The sequence below is a fragment of the Sus scrofa genome, chromosome 16, assembly GCF_000003025.6.
Source record: "Sus scrofa isolate TJ Tabasco breed Duroc chromosome 16, Sscrofa11.1, whole genome shotgun sequence".
NCBI classification, from domain to species: Eukaryota; Metazoa; Chordata; class Mammalia; order Artiodactyla; family Suidae; genus Sus; species Sus scrofa.
Genome location: NC_010458.4, coordinates 55,366,832 through 55,387,004, shown reverse-complemented (window position 1 = coordinate 55,387,004; position 20,173 = coordinate 55,366,832). Strand labels below are relative to the sequence as shown.

The 20,173-nt window shown below is 41.1% G+C and overlaps 1 protein-coding gene across 1 annotated transcript in view; it reads left to right on the top strand.

Moving 5' to 3' along the window:
* The window catches only part of RARS (arginyl-tRNA synthetase), a 38,338-nt gene extending 25,072 nt beyond the window's left edge, over window positions 1-13,266 (top strand). The window contains exons 10-15 of the mRNA NM_001244260.1: window positions 338-516; window positions 1,100-1,209; window positions 5,153-5,258; window positions 11,200-11,372; window positions 11,495-11,742; window positions 13,059-13,266. Of these exons, the coding sequence (NP_001231189.1) occupies window positions 338-516; window positions 1,100-1,209; window positions 5,153-5,258; window positions 11,200-11,372; window positions 11,495-11,742; window positions 13,059-13,168 (926 nt within the window). The 3' untranslated portion in view covers window positions 13,169-13,266. The remainder of the gene's footprint in view (window positions 1-337; window positions 517-1,099; window positions 1,210-5,152; window positions 5,259-11,199; window positions 11,373-11,494; window positions 11,743-13,058) is intronic.

The window sequence follows — 20,173 nt, the reverse complement described above, 5'->3', positions numbered from 1 at the left end:
CTCCCAAAGAACAGCAGCCTATGGCTCCAGCTTGAAAACAAAGCACAGATTTCTGTGTTGTGTGTCGGTTGAGCAGGTGGGCTCCAGTGAGATCCTCTTCATTTGAGAGCCGAGTGTAGTGCTGGTCCAGAAAACTGTCAGGATATCTCACCTGTGTCCTGAACACGCCCTGGGTGCCCAGACAACCTTGACAGTGGTCATTTTCCAAGGCTCATACTAGGTCACATTGAGAAATTTATTTCTGTGATTTCTTGAGCTCTCTAATAAACGTCCTATAATGCTGTGCCTTTGTATTTCTTTAGGATTCTTTTGACATTATTGTTTTTTCTTCTTCTAGGATTTGTACAAGTGGATGATGGCAGAAAGATTGTGTTTGTTCCAGGATGTCCTGTACCATTAACCATAGTAAAATCAGATGGAGGGTATACCTATGATACATCTGACCTGGCTACTATAAAGCAAAGACTGTTTGAGGAAAAAGCAGATATGATCATCTATGTGGTAGACAGTGGACAAGTGAGTTTGTAGATTTGTGTATGTTTAGTTTACATTGTCTGATGGGAGTGAGACAGTATGGTGAGGCATTTGGCACTGGAAGACCCTATGAATTTTCCCCAAAAACAAAAATTCAGAAAAGTAATGTAATAGAAGAGAAAGAACAAGGTTTGGAGTTGGCCAAATTTGTACATTTCTCAGCTTTCTAGCTTGTCTCCATAAACTGGAAAGGGTGTTACTTTTCTCACATATAAGGAATAAAGAAGGGCTTTTATAGCTTTTCTTTCCTTAACAAGATTTCTGAGTGAATGAATTTCACCAATTTTCATTTGTAAGCAGAATAGCTTTAGTCAACAAAAAGTTTAGCAAGTGGAATTCCCGCTGTGGTGCAACAGGATCAGCAGCGTCTCTACAGTGCTGGGATGCAGGTTCAGTCCCTGGCCTGGCTCAGTGGGTTAAAGGATCCAGTGTTGCCTCAGCTGTGGTATAGGTCACATCTGCAGCTTGGATCTGATCCCAGCCAGGAACTTCATATGCCTCAGAGAGGCCAAAAAAAAAAAAAAAAAAGTTTTGTAAGTAACCTCCCCTTTCTGTTTCTTTCCAGTCTTTGCACTTCCAGGCAGTATTTGGTGCTGCTCAAATGATGGGTTGGTATGACCCTGAAGTAACTCGAGTGTCTCATGCTGGATTTGGTGTGGTGCTGGGGGAAGACAAGTAAGTCTGGAAAATCTGAAGATGGTAATGACATGCCTGACGCCAGGTTTCTGTGAAGGAGGCTAATGTTTCACTTGATACAATATTAGAACTAAGAAAGTCCACAGTTTTCTTTAGTCTGCATACACTGTAATGGTGTACCCAACTGAGCTATTTTGTACTTGTGTCTTATCACGGCCAAAGAATGTCTTTTAGGAAGAATTTAGAGAAATTTTTGTGTATGTGTTTGTTTTTAGGGCCGCACCCACGGCACATGGAGGCTACCAGGCTAGGGGTTGAATCGGAGCTACAGCTGCCACCCTACACCACAGCCACAGCAACACGGGATCCGAGCCTCGCCTTCGACCTACACCACAGCTCACGGCAATGCCAGATCTTTAACCTACTGAGTGGGGCCAGGAATCAAACCCTTGTCCTTATGGATACTAGTCGGGTTTGTTAACCACTGAGCCACGATGGGAACTCCTAGAGAAATTTTTTAGCATCTTACGTCTAATAGTGTCTTAGAATCACTTAGATAATTTAATCACCACATCTTAAAATCTATGGCATTTAGATTTGATGACATGGCCTAAATACTACCATCACACAAAAGTGAGTAATGTTTCTAAAAAGCACATGAAGTACCTCAAGGTGCTTAACAAGCCAGTGTACAGAAGCCCTAATTAAGCATGCAAAACACAGGCTGAAAGAAAAAATAGTGAGTTCCCACCGCGGCACAGTGGGTTGGAGATCCAGCACTGCCAGAGCTGTGACGTAGTCTGCAACTGTAGCTCGGGTTCTGTCCCTGGCCTGGGAACTTCCACATGCTTTGGGTGCATGGGTTGGGGAGAAGAAAAACAGTTTTAAAAAAAGGGGGGGGGGAGCAGGCTAGGTGTGTCAGAGTATTTGTTTTAGACACAAGATTATGTGGAGACTCAATGCCTTGGATCAAACATTAGTTTAGTTGGAACATGTGACTCTTCTGTAGGGCTGCGCTCTTGTAATTTGAAGACACTGGGTCCTTATGATGTGCACTGTCCTAAGAAAGTGCTGAAAAACTAACCCCTGAGTTGAGTATTGGTTTTTGTTTGGTGTTTGTTTTTGGTTTTTTTGGTTTTGTTTTTTTTTTTTTTTTTTTTTGTCTTTTTGCCATTTCTTGGGCTGCTCCCGTGGCATATGGAGGTTCCCAGGCTAGGGGTCCAATTGGAGCTGTAGCTGCCAGCCTGCGCTAGAGCCACAGCAACGCAGGATCCGAGCTGCATCTGCGACCTACACCACAGCTCACGGCAATGCCAGATCGTTAACCCACTGAGCAAGGGCAGGGACCGAACCCGCAACCTCATGGTTCCTAGTCGGATTCGCTAACCACTGTGCCACGACGGGAACTCCTGTTTGGTGTTTTTTGACCACACTCGTGGCATGCAGAAGTTCCCAGGTCATGCCATAGCTGTGACAGTGTGGATCCTTAACCCACTGAGCCACCAGGGAGCTCGAAGACTTGCTTTATAGTATCTTTCTTTTTTTTTCCTTTTTTCTTTTTATGGCCATCCCTGCAGCACATGAAAGTTCCTGGGCTAGGGGTCGAATTGGAGCTGCATCTGCAACCTACTCAACACCAGATCCTTAACCCACTGAGCAAAGCCAGGTATCAAACCTGCATCCTCACAGACACTGCCAGGTTCTTAACCCACTGAACCACAACAGGAACTCCATTAGTTTCTTAACTGTTGGGTTTTTTGACTAACATTTAGGTGGTTATTCCTACATTTGGGAGGAAACTGGCAAATATGCTTTTATGTCTGATATTTATCACCAGTGTTTATATATTGACATTTAATTCATTTATCATGTAATGGCTAAGGGATTTTTTTTCTTCATTTTTTGGTTGTGTTATATTTCTGCACTCAGTGTCATTTAATTATGGTGTCCTACACCATTAATAAAGAAAAATATCAGTGATAGTTATCCAGGGGCAGCTTTAAATATTGACATTAAATTGCTCATATTCTACCATCTAATGTTAGTGAATTTTTCTAAGGTTCTAAGGCTTTTTTTTTGCCTTTTCTAGGGCCACTTCCCACGGCATATGGAGGTTCCCAGGCTAGGGGTCGAATCGGAGCTGTAACTGCCACCTATGTCAGAGCCACAGCAACGCGGGATCTGAGCTGTGCCTGCAACCTACACCACAGTTCACAGCAACACCAGATCCTTAACCCACTGAGCAAGGCCAAGGATCGAACCCTCAACCTCATGGTTCCTAGTCGGATTCATTAACCACTGCGCCACAACAGGAACTCCTCTAAGGCTTTTTTTCATTTTTATTTTTTTGCTTTTTAGGGCCGCACCTGCAGCATATGGAAGTTCCCAGGCTAGGGGTCAAATTGGATCTACAGCTGCCGGCCTACATCATAGCCACAGCAGCTTGGGATCTGAGCCACGTCTGCGACCTACACCACAACTCATGGTAATGCTGGATCCCTGACCCACGGAGTGAGGCCAGGGATCGAACCCGCATCCTCGTGGATACTAGTCGGATTTGTTTCCGCTGTGCCACAATGGCAACTCCCTTTTTAAGGCTTTTTATGATTACATTTTATTTGATCATCTCCCTGCTTATTGAGCATCTGCTGTTGCGTGGGTGCTCCGGTGTGTATATGAATATAACATAGACCATGTCCTGCTCCTTCGTGAAGAAGCCTGTCATCCAAAGCAGAGCAGTTCTCTGTGGAGCCAGGCCCTACCGGGAGAGTCACTGACTTATGGGGTAACTTCACAGCCTATGGAGTTCTTGGGCCAGGGATCAGATCCAAGCCACAGTTGTAACCTACACCACAGCTGCAGCAACACCAGATCATTAACCCACTGTGCCATGCTGGGGATTGAACCTGCATCCCAGAGCTTTAGAGATGCCACCGATCCTGTTGGGCCACAGTGGGAACTCCTAAGCATCTGTTTTTTGAAAAGCTCGTTTGGTATTCAGATAACGCATCCCTCTTAGCAGAACCACTGATCAGAGGAGTAGACCAGCCCAGAAAAACACAAAAATTTAAAGCAGACACAGGCAAGAAGTAATGGACAAGACTAGTTACTGCAAAGCGGTAACATTAAGAAGGCTTCCTTAGCATTTTGGCTAAGCTTTATGATGGATGTCATTTCAGAGACATAGATTTCTCAGTTTTTGGACACTTGAGGGGGTGGCGTAAGGAAAGCCATGAAGTATAACTTAATGTATTTTTGGAATAATAAAGGAGTTTTAATTTTGTAATTAATAAAGGGCAAAATGATCCTAAGGCAACTCTGATCACATAATGTTAACAGAAGTATCACAATTACTTCGGCAGAGTTTGTGTCAGAAAAGCATGCTTCCTTTGTACCATTGTCGCAATTGAAGGATTTTAAACTTAAAGAAAAAGGCTTTACAGACTTGGTGTCCTGCAAACTTCCACTGTTTTAATAGTTTAAGGCCAATTTTGCCCCGTCCACCAAGATTCTGATCTCACTGGGTATGGCTAGAGCCCTGGCATCCACTTTTAAAGTTCTCAGGCTGATGCTGACATGCTTCTAGTGTTGGTTACCGCTGAACAGGTAGAATTATGATTTAAGCATTTGCTTATTTTCCAAGCAATTCTAGAAGCAAAAGTGTAATTAATCATTGTCCAAGAAGGTAAAACAGCTGAGCCAAACTTTGTGTTCAAGAAAATGAACCACTTAACTAGTGTTTTCTTTCTCTCCATTGTAGGGACTGTGAAGGTGAAGGGGTAGAAAATGTAATTAAGGGCCTGAAGTGTAGAATATGCTTTGAGTTGAGGCTCATAGATGGAAGGACACTTGAAAGTGCCCCCTTTCCTCTGGCATCCTCCCAGATTGTCAGTCAAATAAAGCAGTATGAAGCTTTCATTTTTTCTAAGTTGGAAGTTCTGCTTCAAAATCTCTTTAATTGGGACCTTTACATTTTTATTAGGAAGAAGTTTAAAACACGATCAGGTGAAACAGTACGCCTCATAGACCTTCTGGAAGAAGGACTAAAACGCTCCATGGACAAATTGAAGGAAAAGGAAAGAGACAAGGTAACCCAGGGACTCCCAACTTCTATTTTGCATACCATGCCTGTGTTATGACTTTTCATTTGTTTTTGTTGAGAGAACCAGGAAGAGTTATTGAGTCAGTCCAGTTATGACAGGCTTATAGTACTTAGATTTTTTTGCACAGTTTTATGAATTGTTGAGTATTTATTGTGAAAATACAATTCCTGGCTATTAGAGAAGGCCAGATAGCCTTTTCCTCCTTTGTTAATGAGTCATAGTACCTGTGCTTCACCTGTCACTGCTGTGAACCAGTGATGGGAGAATATTAAAGATTGAGGCAGTCTAGGTCCCCAGCCTATATTAGCATGTATATCTGCTGAGCTCCTTTCTCTGGGAGCATTTGTAGAGTAGTCTAGCAGGAAACACCTATCATCCGAGACTACTGAGTAGGCAACATAATGGCTTCCATGGCCTTAGAAAGGACTGTGGTTGGATTTGTTTGGAATTTGGAAGAAATATATCAAAGTGAAACATTGAACAAGAACAAAGTGTTTTAAAATGAGAATAATAGAGGTCAGGGATTGAGATTCAAGAAGGCTTAGGTCTTTTACTTTCCAGCAAGTCAAGTGGTATTTTGGAATGAACATAACTACTGTAAACAGAAGAATAGGAGTTCCCTAGTGGCTCAGCAGGTTAAGGATCTGGCATTGTCACTGCTGCTATGGCATGGGTTTGACCCCCTGGCCCAGAAACTTCTGCATGCCATGGGCACAGCAAAAAAAAAAAAAAAAAAAAAGTAAAATTACAGAAGGAGACACAGAACAGAATGAAAGTGCCAAACAAACAAAAACGGTCCTTTAAGTACGCACATACACATCCTCTTTGGTTTGGGTAGATGACCAGTAATCCAGTGAGCATGAAGGCAGGCGGAAAAGCTACATTCGCCTCCCCTGTTCCCTTTCCATTGTTAGCAAGATGAAATGTAAAATATCTTTTTTTCCTCTATTTTGGTAGATGGTTTCAGGTATACCCAGTTGGTATCTCCAGAATGGCTTTGCCTTTTAGTTCTGGTCAGGCTCAAGTGGCACAGTCACATGAACAGTGGAAAATTTAGTCACCTAATCAGTTTGTTCAGTCTGCATGATAACAAACACTGCTTTGAGTTTTTCATTTATTTGGCCATTTGAGCTAGTATTTTTTTAAGTTAATTTGCATACAGTAACGTAAAGAAAGCTTGATAGATTTTACACACATATATGCCTGCTAATATCAACCAGTCAAGTTACATTTCTGTCACCCCAGAAAGTTTTCTGTTGCTGTAGGTCACTTTTATTTATTCAAGGATTTTTATATAAATGAAATCTTAATGTTCTTTTCCAGGGGTATCAGTAGTATTTCTCTTTATTGCTTGATGATAGTATTATGTTATGTGAATATAACACATTTTGTTTATCCATTCTTGTGTTGATGGGCATTAGAGATCTTTCTGTTTGTTGACTGTTATGAATGAGAAGTAACTGCAGCCTTGCTGTTCAAGCCCTTTTATGGGTACATTTCTGGGATGTATATCTAGGAATGGCATTGCTGGGTTGTAGGATAGGCTTATGCTTAACTTCATTAAAAAACTGCCAAGGAGAGAGTTGTGACCATTGTGTACTCCTACCACTAATGTATGATTGTTCCAGTTGCCCCATATCTTTATTTTTAGCTTTTCTGGTGAACATGTATTAGTATCTCCCTCTGTTCCTCTGATGACTAATGAAATGCTTTTGACTGCTTTTGCTTATTGGCTATTTAGATATCTTGTGAAGCATCTGTTCAGTTATTTTGTACAGCATTTTAAACTATCCGTTTATATTTGTCCACATAGTTACCTTCTCCTGTGAACTTTATTCCTCCCTGCAATTTTTTGCTTCCATCTGGAGTTATTTTCCTTCAATCTGAGTATCTCCCTCTAATATTTTTTTGGTAGTGCAGCTGGTGACAAATTATGTTCACATTTGTTTATCTGAAAACATCTTTATCCCCTTCCTTTTTAAAAAAAAAAATTTTATTAAAGTATAGTTGATTTATGATTTTGTGCCAGTCTGTCCTGTACAGCCAAATGGCCCAGTCATACATATATATACACATTTCCCTTATATTATCTTCCATCCCGGTCAATCCCAAGAGATTGGATATGGACAGTTGCCTGTGCAGTACAGTAGGACCTCATTGCTTATCCATTCTAAATGTAATAGTTTGCATCTACTAAACCCAAACTCTCAGTTCCTCCCACTCCCTCCCCCTTGGAGGGCCACAAGTCTGTGATTTTGATATAGGAATCTATGTATATACAAGACTGTTTTACGTTGTTGGTCTCTTAATTGCAAATGCATCTCCTCTATTCTGCATTTGTACCCTCTTCTCACGACTGCTGATTTTGATATTATATTTATATGTGGATGATTTCCTACCTTTTACTATATGTTTCCCTTTACCAGTGAACCTTCTCACTTGTACTTTGTTTCTGGTGGCCTTTTCTTTTCTACCTGTATAAGTGCCCTTAGTATTGTAAAGCTGGTTTAATGGTGCTGAATTCTCTTAGCTTATGCTTGTCTGAAAAGCTTTTGATTTCTCCTTCAAATCTGAATGAGAGCCTTACTGGGTAGAGTATTCTTGGTTGGAGGGTTTTTTCCTTTCATCACTTTTTAAGTATATCATGCCACTCCCTTCTGGCCTGCAGTTTCTGCTGAAAAATCGATTGATAACCTTATTGGGGTTCCTTTGTATGTTATTTGCTGATTTTCCCTAGCTGCTTTCAGTATTTTCTCTGTCTTTAATTTTGGTAAGTTTCATTAATATATGTCACTGGGTGTTCCTCCTTGGCTTTATTTTATATGGCATTCATTGTGCGCTCTGGATTTGAGCGAGTGATTCCTTTCCCATGTTAGGGAAGTTTCCAGCTATTAGCTCTTCAAATATTTTCTCAGGCCCTTTCTCCTCCTCCTGGCACATCTATAATGAGAATGATGGTGCATTTAATGTTGTCCCAAAGGTCTCTGGGACTGTGCTCCTTTCTTTTCATTCTTTTTTCATCATTCCTTTCTGCGCAGTGATTTCCGCCTGTCTTCTGCCTCACTGTAATCGGCTATTGGTTTCTTCTAATGAGGTTTTTTAAGTTTCTTTTGCTATGGATTTCTTCTAATGAAGTTTTTTTAAATTTCTTTGCTAGTGTTTCCTGTAAATTATCAGTCTTTGCCTCCAGTTTTTTTTTCTAAGATCTTGGGTCATTTTATTATCATTATTCTGAAGTCTTTTTCATTGAGGCTCCTAATCACCAGTTCACTTAGCTGTTTTTCTGGGGGTTGTCTAGTTCCTTCTGGTGTATATTTCTCTGCCTTTTCATTTGTATAGCTTTTTGTGTGGTCTCTTTTTTGAAGGCTACAACCCTATGGTTGTAGCCTCTTGCTTCTGGTGTCTTCCCTCATGTGGGTAAAGTTGGTACAGGAGCTTGTTGCAGACTTCCTGATAGGAGGGAGCAGAGCCTGCCCACTGTAGGGGGAGCTGAGTCATCCCTCTCATGGGTGGGGCTTTGTCTCTGTGTGCCTAGGAGGACTTGGCAGCCTGTTTCCTCTTGGGTGGGGCTGTGTTCCTATTTTGCTTGGGACTTCTCAGTCCTGTTGGGTGGTGTCAGATTTTTCCAAAATGGCAGTCTCAAGGGATGCTCACACAGATGAATATTCCCAAGACCTCTGCCTCCAATGTCCTGCCCACTGCAAGCCACAGGTGCCCCCTGCTTTCCCAGGAGACCCTCTAAAACCTGCAGGCAGGTCTGATCCAGATTCTTATGGAGTTTGTGCTTTGCCCTGGGACCTGGTGCATATGGAATCCTGTGTTTGCCCTCCAAAAGTGGAGCTCCTGCACCCACGCCCCACTGGCCTTCAATGCCAAATGCTCTGGTGGGGTGGGGGGGATCCTCCCAATGCCAGACCCCTAGACTGGGGCACCTGACATGGTGTTTGGAACTCTCACTCCTATGGGAGAGCCTCTGTGATAGTTATTTTCCAGTCTGTGCATCCCCCACCCGGCAGGTGTGGGATTGCATATATCTCAGAAGTGCCCCTCTTACCATCTTGATGTGGCTTCGTCTGTGTCTTTGGGTTTAGGCTGTCTTTTTTGGTAGTTTCCAGTCTGTTTTATTGATGTCGTTCAACAGTTAGATGTTAAGGTTGGGGTTTCTGTGAGAGGAGCTGAGCTTAAATCCCTCTACTTCACCGTCTTGTCCCAGTCCCATATCTTCTTTATCCATTCATCTGTCACTGGACATTGAGGTTGTTTCCGTGCCTTGGCTGTTGTGAATAGTGCTGCCGTGATTGTAGGGGTGTGGGTAGCTTTTATGAATTATAGTTTTGGCTGTCTATATACACCCAGGGGTGGGATCATGGATCATAGGGAAGTTCTGTTTTAGTTTTCTGAGGAACCTGCATATTGTTTTCAAAAGCGCTTTTACCAGTTTACATTCCCACCAGCAGGGTAGGGGATTCCCTTTTTCCACACCCTCTCCAGTGTTTGTTATTTGTAGACTTGTTAATTAAGGCCATCAGTAAAGTTACTACTGTTCATCCGCTTTGTATTTAATAAGTATTCTTTAAACAATTCCTGACCTTAAAGTTGTTGTTGTTGCCCTTTTCGGGTTGACTTGTTTCCTCCTCCACCCCCTCCCCCCACCTCACCTCCTTGGTTTTTAGTCATTCCATCTGATATTGTAAATGAAACATTATAAAAGTTCCAGATAATGTCGTTTTCATTGTTAAGTTTTCTGGCTGGCAGCATGCTCCCTCGTTATCTGAATCCTGTCCTTGTGTCGATGCTTGTTGGTGACTTCAAATAGTTGTTTCATATAATTGATTCAGCTTTTTAAATAGTTGCTTTTGGTGAAATGGTTAGTCTGCATCAAGCTACTGCATCATGTCCAGAACAGAAATCCTTACTTACTTACATGTGGCCTAATAATGCTTTAAAATATAAGACTAAATTTAGCAAAACAGTGAGTTCTTCCTTCCAACTCTTGACACCCTGTTGGGATTGAAATTAATTACCTGACCCTAGTTTTTTGTTTTTGTTTTACTGTATTTGTTTCTTGTAAGCTACCTCAGGATCTTTATGGAATGAAATGGATATAAACTAATAATTGGTGCTTTCAGTTTCACTTCTGGTGAATACATTGGGGAAAAAGTATTCAAGCTGACACATCGTAATTTACAAATCAAGTTTGTCTTTGTTATGCAGCGCTGATGAGTTTTATTTTCATTATTTTCTTTGTAAATTGGTCTGTGTTCTCCTACCTCAGTGTCAGTATTAACATTTACTGATTAAAGAGCACCATTACATGCTTCAGACACCATCTTTTGCCTCTGAGACAGCAGGACAAAGCAGTCATTAGTATTAAAAAAATTACTTAGGCCAACATCAAATGCTTTCACTGACATGTGGAATCTGAAAAAAGGACAGACTGAACTTCTTTGCAGAACAGATGCTGACTCACAGACATTGAAAAACTTATGGTCTCCAGAGGAGACAGTTTGGGGGGTGAGGGGATATGCTTGAGCTGTGGGATGGAAATCCTGTGAAATCCGACTGTTATGATCATTATACAACTACAGATATGATAAATTCATTTGAGTAATAAAAATAAATAAATTACTTAGGGAGTTCCCGTCGTGGCGCAGTGGTTAACGAATCTGAGTAGGAGCCATGAGGTTTCGGGTTCAATCCCTGGCCTTGCTCAGTGGGTTAAGGATCTGGCGTTGACATGAGCTGTGGTTTAGGTTGCAGATTCAGCTTGGATCTCAGTTGCTGTGGCTCTGGTGTAGGCCAGCGGCTACAGCTCCGATTGGACTCCTAGCCTGGGAACCTCCATATGCCATGGGAGCGGCCCTAGGAAAGGCAAAAAGACCAAAAAAAAAATTGCTTAGGAAGTGTTTGTTTGTTTTTCCAAAAGGTCTTAACCGCAGAGGAATTGAAGGCTGCTCAGACGTCTGTTGCTTACGGCTGTATCAAATATGCTGATCTTTCCCATAACCGCCTGAATGACTATATCTTCTCCTTTGACAAAATGCTGGATGATAGAGGAAATACAGCTGCTTACTTGTTGTATGCCTTCACTAGAATCAGGTAATGGTGGGTACAACATGGTTTTATTTTGGATCAAATAATGATGGTTTCTGTCTGTCACTGCTTATTTCATGTTTTCAAAGGAAAAGAATGTACTACTTACCTGTTGTCTGATTTTTCAGATCTATTGCCCGTCTCGCCAATATTGATGAAGAGATGCTCCAGAAAGCTGCTCGAGAGACCAAGATCATTTTGGACCATGAGAAGGAATGGAAACTAGGCCGGTGCATCTTACGGTTCCCTGAGGTTCTGCAGAAGATTTTAGATGACTTATTTCTGCACACTCTCTGTGATTATATCTATGAGCTGGCAACTACTTTCACAGAATTCTACGATAGCTGCTATTGTGTGGAAAAAGATCGACAGACTGGTAAGTGGCTCATCCAGTAGTCGTATTGGGGATTGGACACCAACAAGGTATTTATTTGAATTGGTTGTAGGTGGTTTTCAATTCATTTTGCTTGTGAACCCCTCCCCCCATTTCCCCACAACCAGTTACACAGTAATCCATGTGCTATTCAACAGGCAGAACTGAGCTAGTGCTAATAAAAGCATAAATGGGATCCTTCCCTTTTCCAGACTATTTTCCCCACCTTCAGGCACATGGGATGAGATCCTAAGGCTCCCAAGAGAAACAATTGAAAGACCCCTAGGAATAGAACAATTGTCAATAAAAGAAGTGTGACTGAGGGTCTCAGAATGGTTCTTGATAGGGAAAGCTACCCTTGGGAGAAAAAAATGGTATCTCTTCTTCCGCTTTCTGCTCTATCATGTTACATAGTTAATGGAATAAAACTGAATTCATGTGTTACAGGGAAAGTGGGCATTTCTGAGAGTCCCACCTAAGAAAAAACTTCACTAGGAAAAAAAATTTCACCACTGTGGTATTTAAGTTCAGAGTTAGGAGTTCCCATCATGGCACAGTGGAAATGAATCCAACTAGGAACCATGAGGTTGTGGGTTTGATCCCTGGCCTCGCTCAGTGGGTTAAGGATCCAGTGTTCCTGTGAGCTGTGGTGGAGGTTGGAGGCGCAGCTCAGATCTGGCATTGCTGTGGCTGTGGTGTAGGTCAGCAGCTGTAACTCCAGTGTGACCCATATGGGAACCTCCATATGCCATGTGTGTGGCCCTGAAAAAAGACAAAAGACCAAAAAAAAAAAAAAAATTCAGAGTTAATTCAGACCACATGAGGCCTAGCAAACAACTCTAAAAGAAAGATAAAATTACAACCGAGCCGTTCCTGTCATGGCTCAGTGGTTAACGGATCCGACTAGGAACCATGAGGTTGCGGGTTCGATCCCTGGCCTTGCTCAGTGACTTAAGGATCCCTGGCCTTAACCTACAGCCCAGACGCGGCTCAGATCCCAAGTGCTGTGGCTGTGGTGTGGGCCAGCAGCTACAGCTCTGATTAGACCCCTAGCCTGGGAACCTCCATATGTCCTGGGAGCGGCCCTAGAAAAGGCAAAAAGACAGAAAAAAATTACAGTCGAATCAATGCAGGCCTTGCGTTCTCTTTCACTATTCGTTAAAAACATAGTTTAGGGTAAAAGTGATTCTAGTCAAAGACTCAGAATATCTATGGGTTAAATATTCACTTCTCAGTAAAATCCAGAAGTAAATATTCTTTAATAGTGATTTGCAAAAGGAAAAAGTAACTACTATGGGGTTTTTTTTCTGTCTTCTCAGGAGAAGTACTGAAGGTGAACATGTGGCGTTTGCTGCTGTGCAAAGCAGTAGCTGCTGTCATGGCCAAGGGGTTTGATATCCTGGGAATAAAGCCTGTCCAAAGAATGTAATCCTCCTTAGGTTCAAACACTGTGTGTTTTTACCAAAGTGGCCATTGGCATTGTTTGCTTTTTTACAATCATGTGGATATAAAAACAAGTAAAAGAAATTTGTCAACTGTTGACAGAACGTGTGGTTATTTCTCACAACTAGGCTTTTGAAAAAAAAAATACTTTCCATTTATCCAGCCCTACTGTAGTCCCCAAGAACACACCTTCATTGCCATTTATTCTGGAAAAGCAAATGCTTAATAAACATTAATGGCATTGTACCATGCTGTTCCCAAGGGTTTCCAAGCTCACAGGAGCCTTAGAAATGATCTACATGAGTTTTGACAATAGCTGCCATTTACAAACAGTTATGCACATGTCCACAGAATAAAGGAAATCTTGAGAATAAATATCTAACCAAATAGACACTAGCAATAAGGAGATAAAAATTACTAAAAAAGGAGATCCCGTTGAGGCGTAGTGGTTAACAAATGCAACTAGGAACCATGAGGTTGCGGGTTCAGTCCCTGCCCTTGCTCAGTGGGTTAACGATCCAGCGTTGCTGTGAGCTGTGGTGTAGGCTGGCAGCTGTAGCTCCAGTTCAACCCCTAGCCTGGGAACCTCCATATGCCACGGGAGCGGTCCAATAAATAGCAAAAAAAAAAAAAAAAAAATTACTAAAAAAAAAGGAAAGTAGAAGTTCTGGAGTTGGTAGATACAATTAACTGGAATAAAGGATTTGCTTGAGGGGTCCAGCAGCAGATTTGAGCAGATAGAAGAAAGAACTTAAAGATAGGCCAAATGAAATTATACACTCTGAGCAAGGATTATATTAATGCTTAGAATGAAAATTTTTACAAAATGAACAGAGCCTGAGACTTGTAGTGTACCATCAAATGTATAATGGGAGCCCCAGAGGAGAGGGGAGAAGGAAGCAGAAAATATCTGAAAAAATAATGGCTAGAAGATTCCCAATGAAATGGAATGAAAAAACATCACATATATAAGGAGCTCAGTGAACTCCAAGTGGGATAAACTCCGAGTTCCTTTTTGAGGCATAATCAAACTGTTGAAAAGTCTAAGACAAAATCTTTGAAAGCAGCAAGAGAGAAGCTACTCAAATGCAAGGGATCCATAATAGGATTGACAACCACAGAAACAACAGGGACTGGGAGACAGCTATACAGAAGCAAAGACTTTGTACACTGTTGCTATGAAGTGGTATCACTCTGAAGCAGGTTATAAGTTAAGGTGTTACTTATCCCAGGGCAATTACTAAGGAAATAACTGAAAAATATAAAGTAAAAGAGATTAGAAAGGCATCAGAATGTTTAGGAAAAACCTATTTAACATTTTCCCAATATTTTCTTGTAAAATATGTTTAACAGTCTTCTCTGTTTTTCTGTCACCAGTGACACACCCTCGACCCCCCAGAGCCCACCCATGCTTTGTCCACAACTGTCTTTCTTCTCTCTCTTCTCTTAATAAGCACTATATTTGCTTCACTAAATAAATAAGCTTAACATAAGATTTACTTTTAACGTTTTAAGGGCATAATTCAGTGGTATGAAATATATTCAGAGGCAAGAATATGCAATGGAAAAGAAGTCTCGGGGGTGGATGGAGCACACCCAAGGTATATGGAATTTCCCAGGTTAGGGGTCGGAACACAAGCCACGTCTGCGATGTACACTGCAGCTCATAGCAACACCAGATCCTTAACCTACTGAGCAAGGCCAGGGATCAAACCCACATCCTCATGGATACTAGTTGGGTTTGTTACTGCCGAATCACAACAGGAACTCCAAAGACAATCTCTTTAATAAGTGGTGCTGGGAAAACTGATCAGCTGCATATACAAGAATGAAATTAGAACATTTCCTTAACACCACACACAAAAACAAAATGGATTAAAGACCTAGGTTTAAGGCCAGATAACTATAAAACTAGAGGAAAACATAGGCAGAACACTCTGACATAAATCACAGCAGTATCTTTTTTGATCCATCTCCTAGAGTAATGAAAATAGAAACAAAAACTAATGGAACCTGATTAAACTGCAAAGGAAACCGTTTTTTAAAAAATGAGAACATACAGAATAGTAGAAAATCTTTGCAAATGAAGCAACAGAGGTTAATCTCAAAAACACACATTTCATGCAGCATTATATCAAAAAGACAACCCAATCAAAAAATGGTCAGCAGATCTAAATAGACATTTCTTCAAAGAAGACAAACGGCCAAAAAGCACACAAAAAGATGTTCAATATCACAACATTATTAGAGAAATACAAATCAAAACTATAATGAGGTACCACCTCACATTAGTCAGAATGGCCATTATCAAAAACTACAAATGCTGGAGAGGGTGTGAAGAAAAGGGAATCCTCCTACGCTGCTGGTGGGAATGTAAATTGGTGCAACCACTATGGAAAACAGTACAGAGGTTTCACAAAACACTAAAAATAGAATTACCATATGATCGAGCAATCCCACTCCTGGGCATCTATCCAGGGAAAACCATAATTCAAAAAGATAGATGTGCTCCAGTGTTCATTGCAACCCTATTTACAATAGCCAAGACATGGAAGCAACTTAAATTCCATTGACAGAGGAATGAATAAAGATGTGGCACATATATTTAAAGGAATACTATCCATATAACAGAATGAAATAATGCCATCTGCAGCAAAATGGATGGACCTAGAGATTATCATATTGAGTGAAGTAAGAGAAAGGCAAATACCACCATATCACTTAATGTGGAGTCTAATAAAAATGACCCGAAACAAACTCAGATTTGAAAATCAAACTTACGGTTACCAAAAGTAAAACTGGCGAGGAGGGATCAAGTGGGAGAGGGCAATTAACACACACACACTATCTTACATAAATAGAAAACTAATAATGATGTATTGTGTAGCACAGGGAGATGTATGCAATGTTCTGTAAAATCCCATATGGGAAAAAAGAATGCATATATGCATATATATAACTGATTCACTTTGCTGTACACCTGAAACTAATACATTGTAAATCAACTACGATTAATAAAGTTCATATTGTTATGCTACTATCACCACCCTCCATCTCCAGAACTCTTTTCATCTTGTAAAACGGAAACTCTTTACCCATTCATCAAAAATTCCCCATTCCTTCTTTCCCCCAAGCCCCTGCAACCACCACCATTCTACGTTCTGACCCTATGAATTAGACCACTCTAAGTATTTCATATAAGTGGAACCAGGCACTTATGTCTTTTTGAGATGCTTATTTCACTTAGTGTAATGTCTTTGAGGTTTATCCATGTTGCAGCATGTGTCACATTTTCCTTTACTTGGCTTGAGGTAGGCTTTCAGTTCCAAATCAGGGATTGAACCTGGAGCTACAGCAGTGAAAGCACTGAATCCTAGCCATCAGGCCATCAGGGAAATGCCCACACTTTACAAGTTGCAAGCTATTTCACACATATGTATGTATACATACATACATACCATATCTGGCTGATCCATTTATCTGCTGATGGATATTTGGGTTGCTACCATGTTTTAGCTATTGTGAATAATATGATCATTAATGTTCAGGTTTCGGCAGGACCCTGCTTTCAATTCTTTTAGGTATATTCCCAGAGGCAGAATAGCCAGATCAAATGGTAATACCATTTTCAATTTTTTGAGGAATTGCCGTGTTTCCTATGGAAGGTGTACCAATTTACATTCCCACGAACAGTACACAAGGGTTCCAGTTTCTCCATGCTTATCAACACTCATTTTTTTGTTTTTTGCGGAGGTTTTTTTTTTTTTTTTTTTGGTCTTTTTGCTATTTCTTGGGCTACTACCATGGCATATGGAAGTTCCTAGGCTAGGGGTCGAATCAGAGCTGTAGCTACCGGCCTAAGCCACAGCCACAGCAACTCGAGATTCGAGCTGCGTCTGTGACCTACACCACAGCTCAAGGCAACACCAGATCCTTAACCCACTGAGCAAGGCCAGGGATCAAACCCACAATCTCATGGTCCCTAGTCGGATTCGTTAACCACTGAGCCATGACAGGAACTCATTTTTTTTTATAGTAGCCATCCTATTGGGTGCAAAGTGGAATCTCAGTTTTGATTTGTATGTCCCTAATTAACATTTTGAAGGCAGAAGGAAGGATATAATAAAGACTGGAGTCAAGATGAATGAAGAGAGCGTAGGAAAACAATAGAGAAAATCAAACTAAAATTTGGTTCTTTGAAAAGATAAATAAAATTAACAAATGTTTATAGCTAGTTGAAAAGGCTCAAATTACTAAAATCAGGAATGAAATTGGGACTATTCTAAATTTACAGAATAAAAGTATTGTAAGAGGATAGTATGTACGATTGGATGCCAAGAAAATTAGACAACCTAGATGAAATTGAAAAATTCCTAGAGGAGTTTCTGTGGTGGCTCAGTAGGTTAAGGACCTGACCTACTCTCCCTGAGGATGTGAGTTCTATCCCTGGCCTCGCTCAAAGTGTTAAGGATCCAACATTGCAGCAAGAGGCAGTGTGGATGTGGCTTGGATCCAGTGTTGCTGTGGCTCTGGCGTAGGCCAGCAGCTATAGCTCCGATTCGACCCCTAGCCTGGGAACCTCCATATGCCGCGGGAGCGGCCCAAGAAATAGCAAAAAGACCAAAAAAAAAAAAAAAAAAAAAAAAAAAGATAAGTACCAAGGACGAGAAGGGATGAGAGGCTAGGGCAACCACACTTGAGGGTGCAAGCTGAGGAAATCCAGACCAGCATAGAGGCCAGGCACCATTGTTTGGGCGTGCAGGAGGGAAGATGCAAGATCCACCACGAACACCTGGTTCCCTGTGGGTGCTCTCAGGGGGCAGAACACTGCCTATACCAGTTCCAGGGCTAAGTGTGCGAGTGGCTGCTGCCTGGCTCTGGAAGGGGTCAAGGGAGCCACTACCAGGTTGCCCTCGTATATAGGAGCAGTCCTGTGAACCACTGCTGCCTCCTTCGCTGACACCATCCCTAGCAGCCACCCAGCTTCAGGAGAGGCCACCAGGCACCGATGCGCCATCACATGCTCTGGGTGCACATGAGCTCCCACCATCACCAAGAACTCCAGGACCAAGATTAACATTCAGAAATCAGTCGCATTTCTGCGTACTAACAATAAAATATTAGAAAAGGAATACAAAAATACAGTATGTTTTAAAATGGCACCCCCAAAAAATCAAATACCTGGGAATAAACCTGACCAAGGAAGTGAAAGACTTATTTGCTGAGAACTATAAAACATTAATCAAGAAAATTAAAGAGGATTCAAAAAAATGGAAAGATATTCCATGGTCCTGGGTTGGAAGAATTAATAGTATAAAAATGGCCATACTACCCAAAGCCATCTACAGATTCAATGCAACCCCTATCAAATTACCCCTGACATTTTTCACAGAACTACAACCACAATCCAATATTTATATGGAACCACAAAAGACCCAGAATTGCCGAAGCAATCCTGTGGAACAAAAATCAAGCAGGAGGCATAACTCTCCCAGACTTCAGGCAATATTACAAAGCCACAGTTTTCAAGACAGTGTGGTACTGGTACCAAAACAGACAAACAGACCAATGGAACAGAATAGAGAACCCAGAAATCAACCCAGACACCTATGGTCAATTAATCTTCAACAAGGAGGCAAGAAAATAAAAATGAGAAAAAGACAGTCTTGTCAGCCAAGTAGTGCTGGGAAAACTGGACAGCTGCATGTAAATCAATGAAACTAGAACACACCCTCACACCATGCACAAAAATAAACTCAAAATGGCTTAAAGACTTAAATGTAAGACAAGACACCAAACTCCCAGAAGAGAACATAGGCCAAACATTCTCTGATATTAGCCTTACAAATGTTTTCTCAGGTCAGTCTCCCAAATAAAAATAAAAGCAAAAATAAACCAATGGGACCCAATCAAACTGACAAGCTTTTGCACAGCAAAGGAAGCCATAAAAAAAACAAAAAGACAACTTACAGAATGCGAGAAAATAGTTTCAAAGGATACAACTGACAAGGGCTTAATCTCTAAAATATACAAACTTATACAACTCAACAGCAAAAAAGCCAACAATCCAATGGAAATATGGGCAAAAGACCTGAACATATGTTTCTCCAAAGAAGACATACAGATGGCCAACAAGCACATGAAAAAAAATGCTTAACATCACAGATTATTAAAGAAATGCAAATCAAAACTACTATAAGGTACCACCTCACACCAATCAGAATGGCCATCATTAATAAGTCCACAAATAACAAATGCTGGAGGGGGTGTGGAGAAAAGGGAACTCTCCTGCACTGTTGGTGGGAATGTAAGCTGGTACAACCACTATGGGAAACAGTTTGGAGGTACCTTAGAAAACTGAATATAGAACTACCATATGATGCAGCAATCCCACTCTTGGGCATGTATCTGGACAAAACTTGCCTTGAAAAAGACACATGTACCCGCATGTTCATTGCAGCACTATTCACAATAGCCAAGACATGGAAACAACCTAAATGTCCATTGACGGATGATTGGATTAAGAAGACGTGGTGTGTATATACACAATGGAATACTACTCAGCCATAAAAAAACAACAAAATAATGCCACTTGCAGCAACATGGATGGAACTAGAGACTCTCATCCTGAGTGAAGTTAGTCAGAAAGAGAAAGACAAATACCATATGATATCACTTATATCTGGAATCTAATATACGGCACAAATGAAGCTTTCCACAGAAAAGAAAATCATGGACATGGAGAACACACTTGTGGTTGCCAAGGGGGAGGGGGAGGGAATGGGATGGACTGGGAATTTGGGGTTAATAGATGCAAACTATTGCCTTTGGAATGGATAAGCAATGAGATCCTGCTGTATAGCCCTGGGGACATAAGTAGTCACTTACAATGGAGCATGATAATGTGACAAAAAAGAATGTACAAATTTATGTGTAACTGGGTCACCTTGCTGTACAGTAGAAAATTGACAGAACACTGTAAACCAGCTAT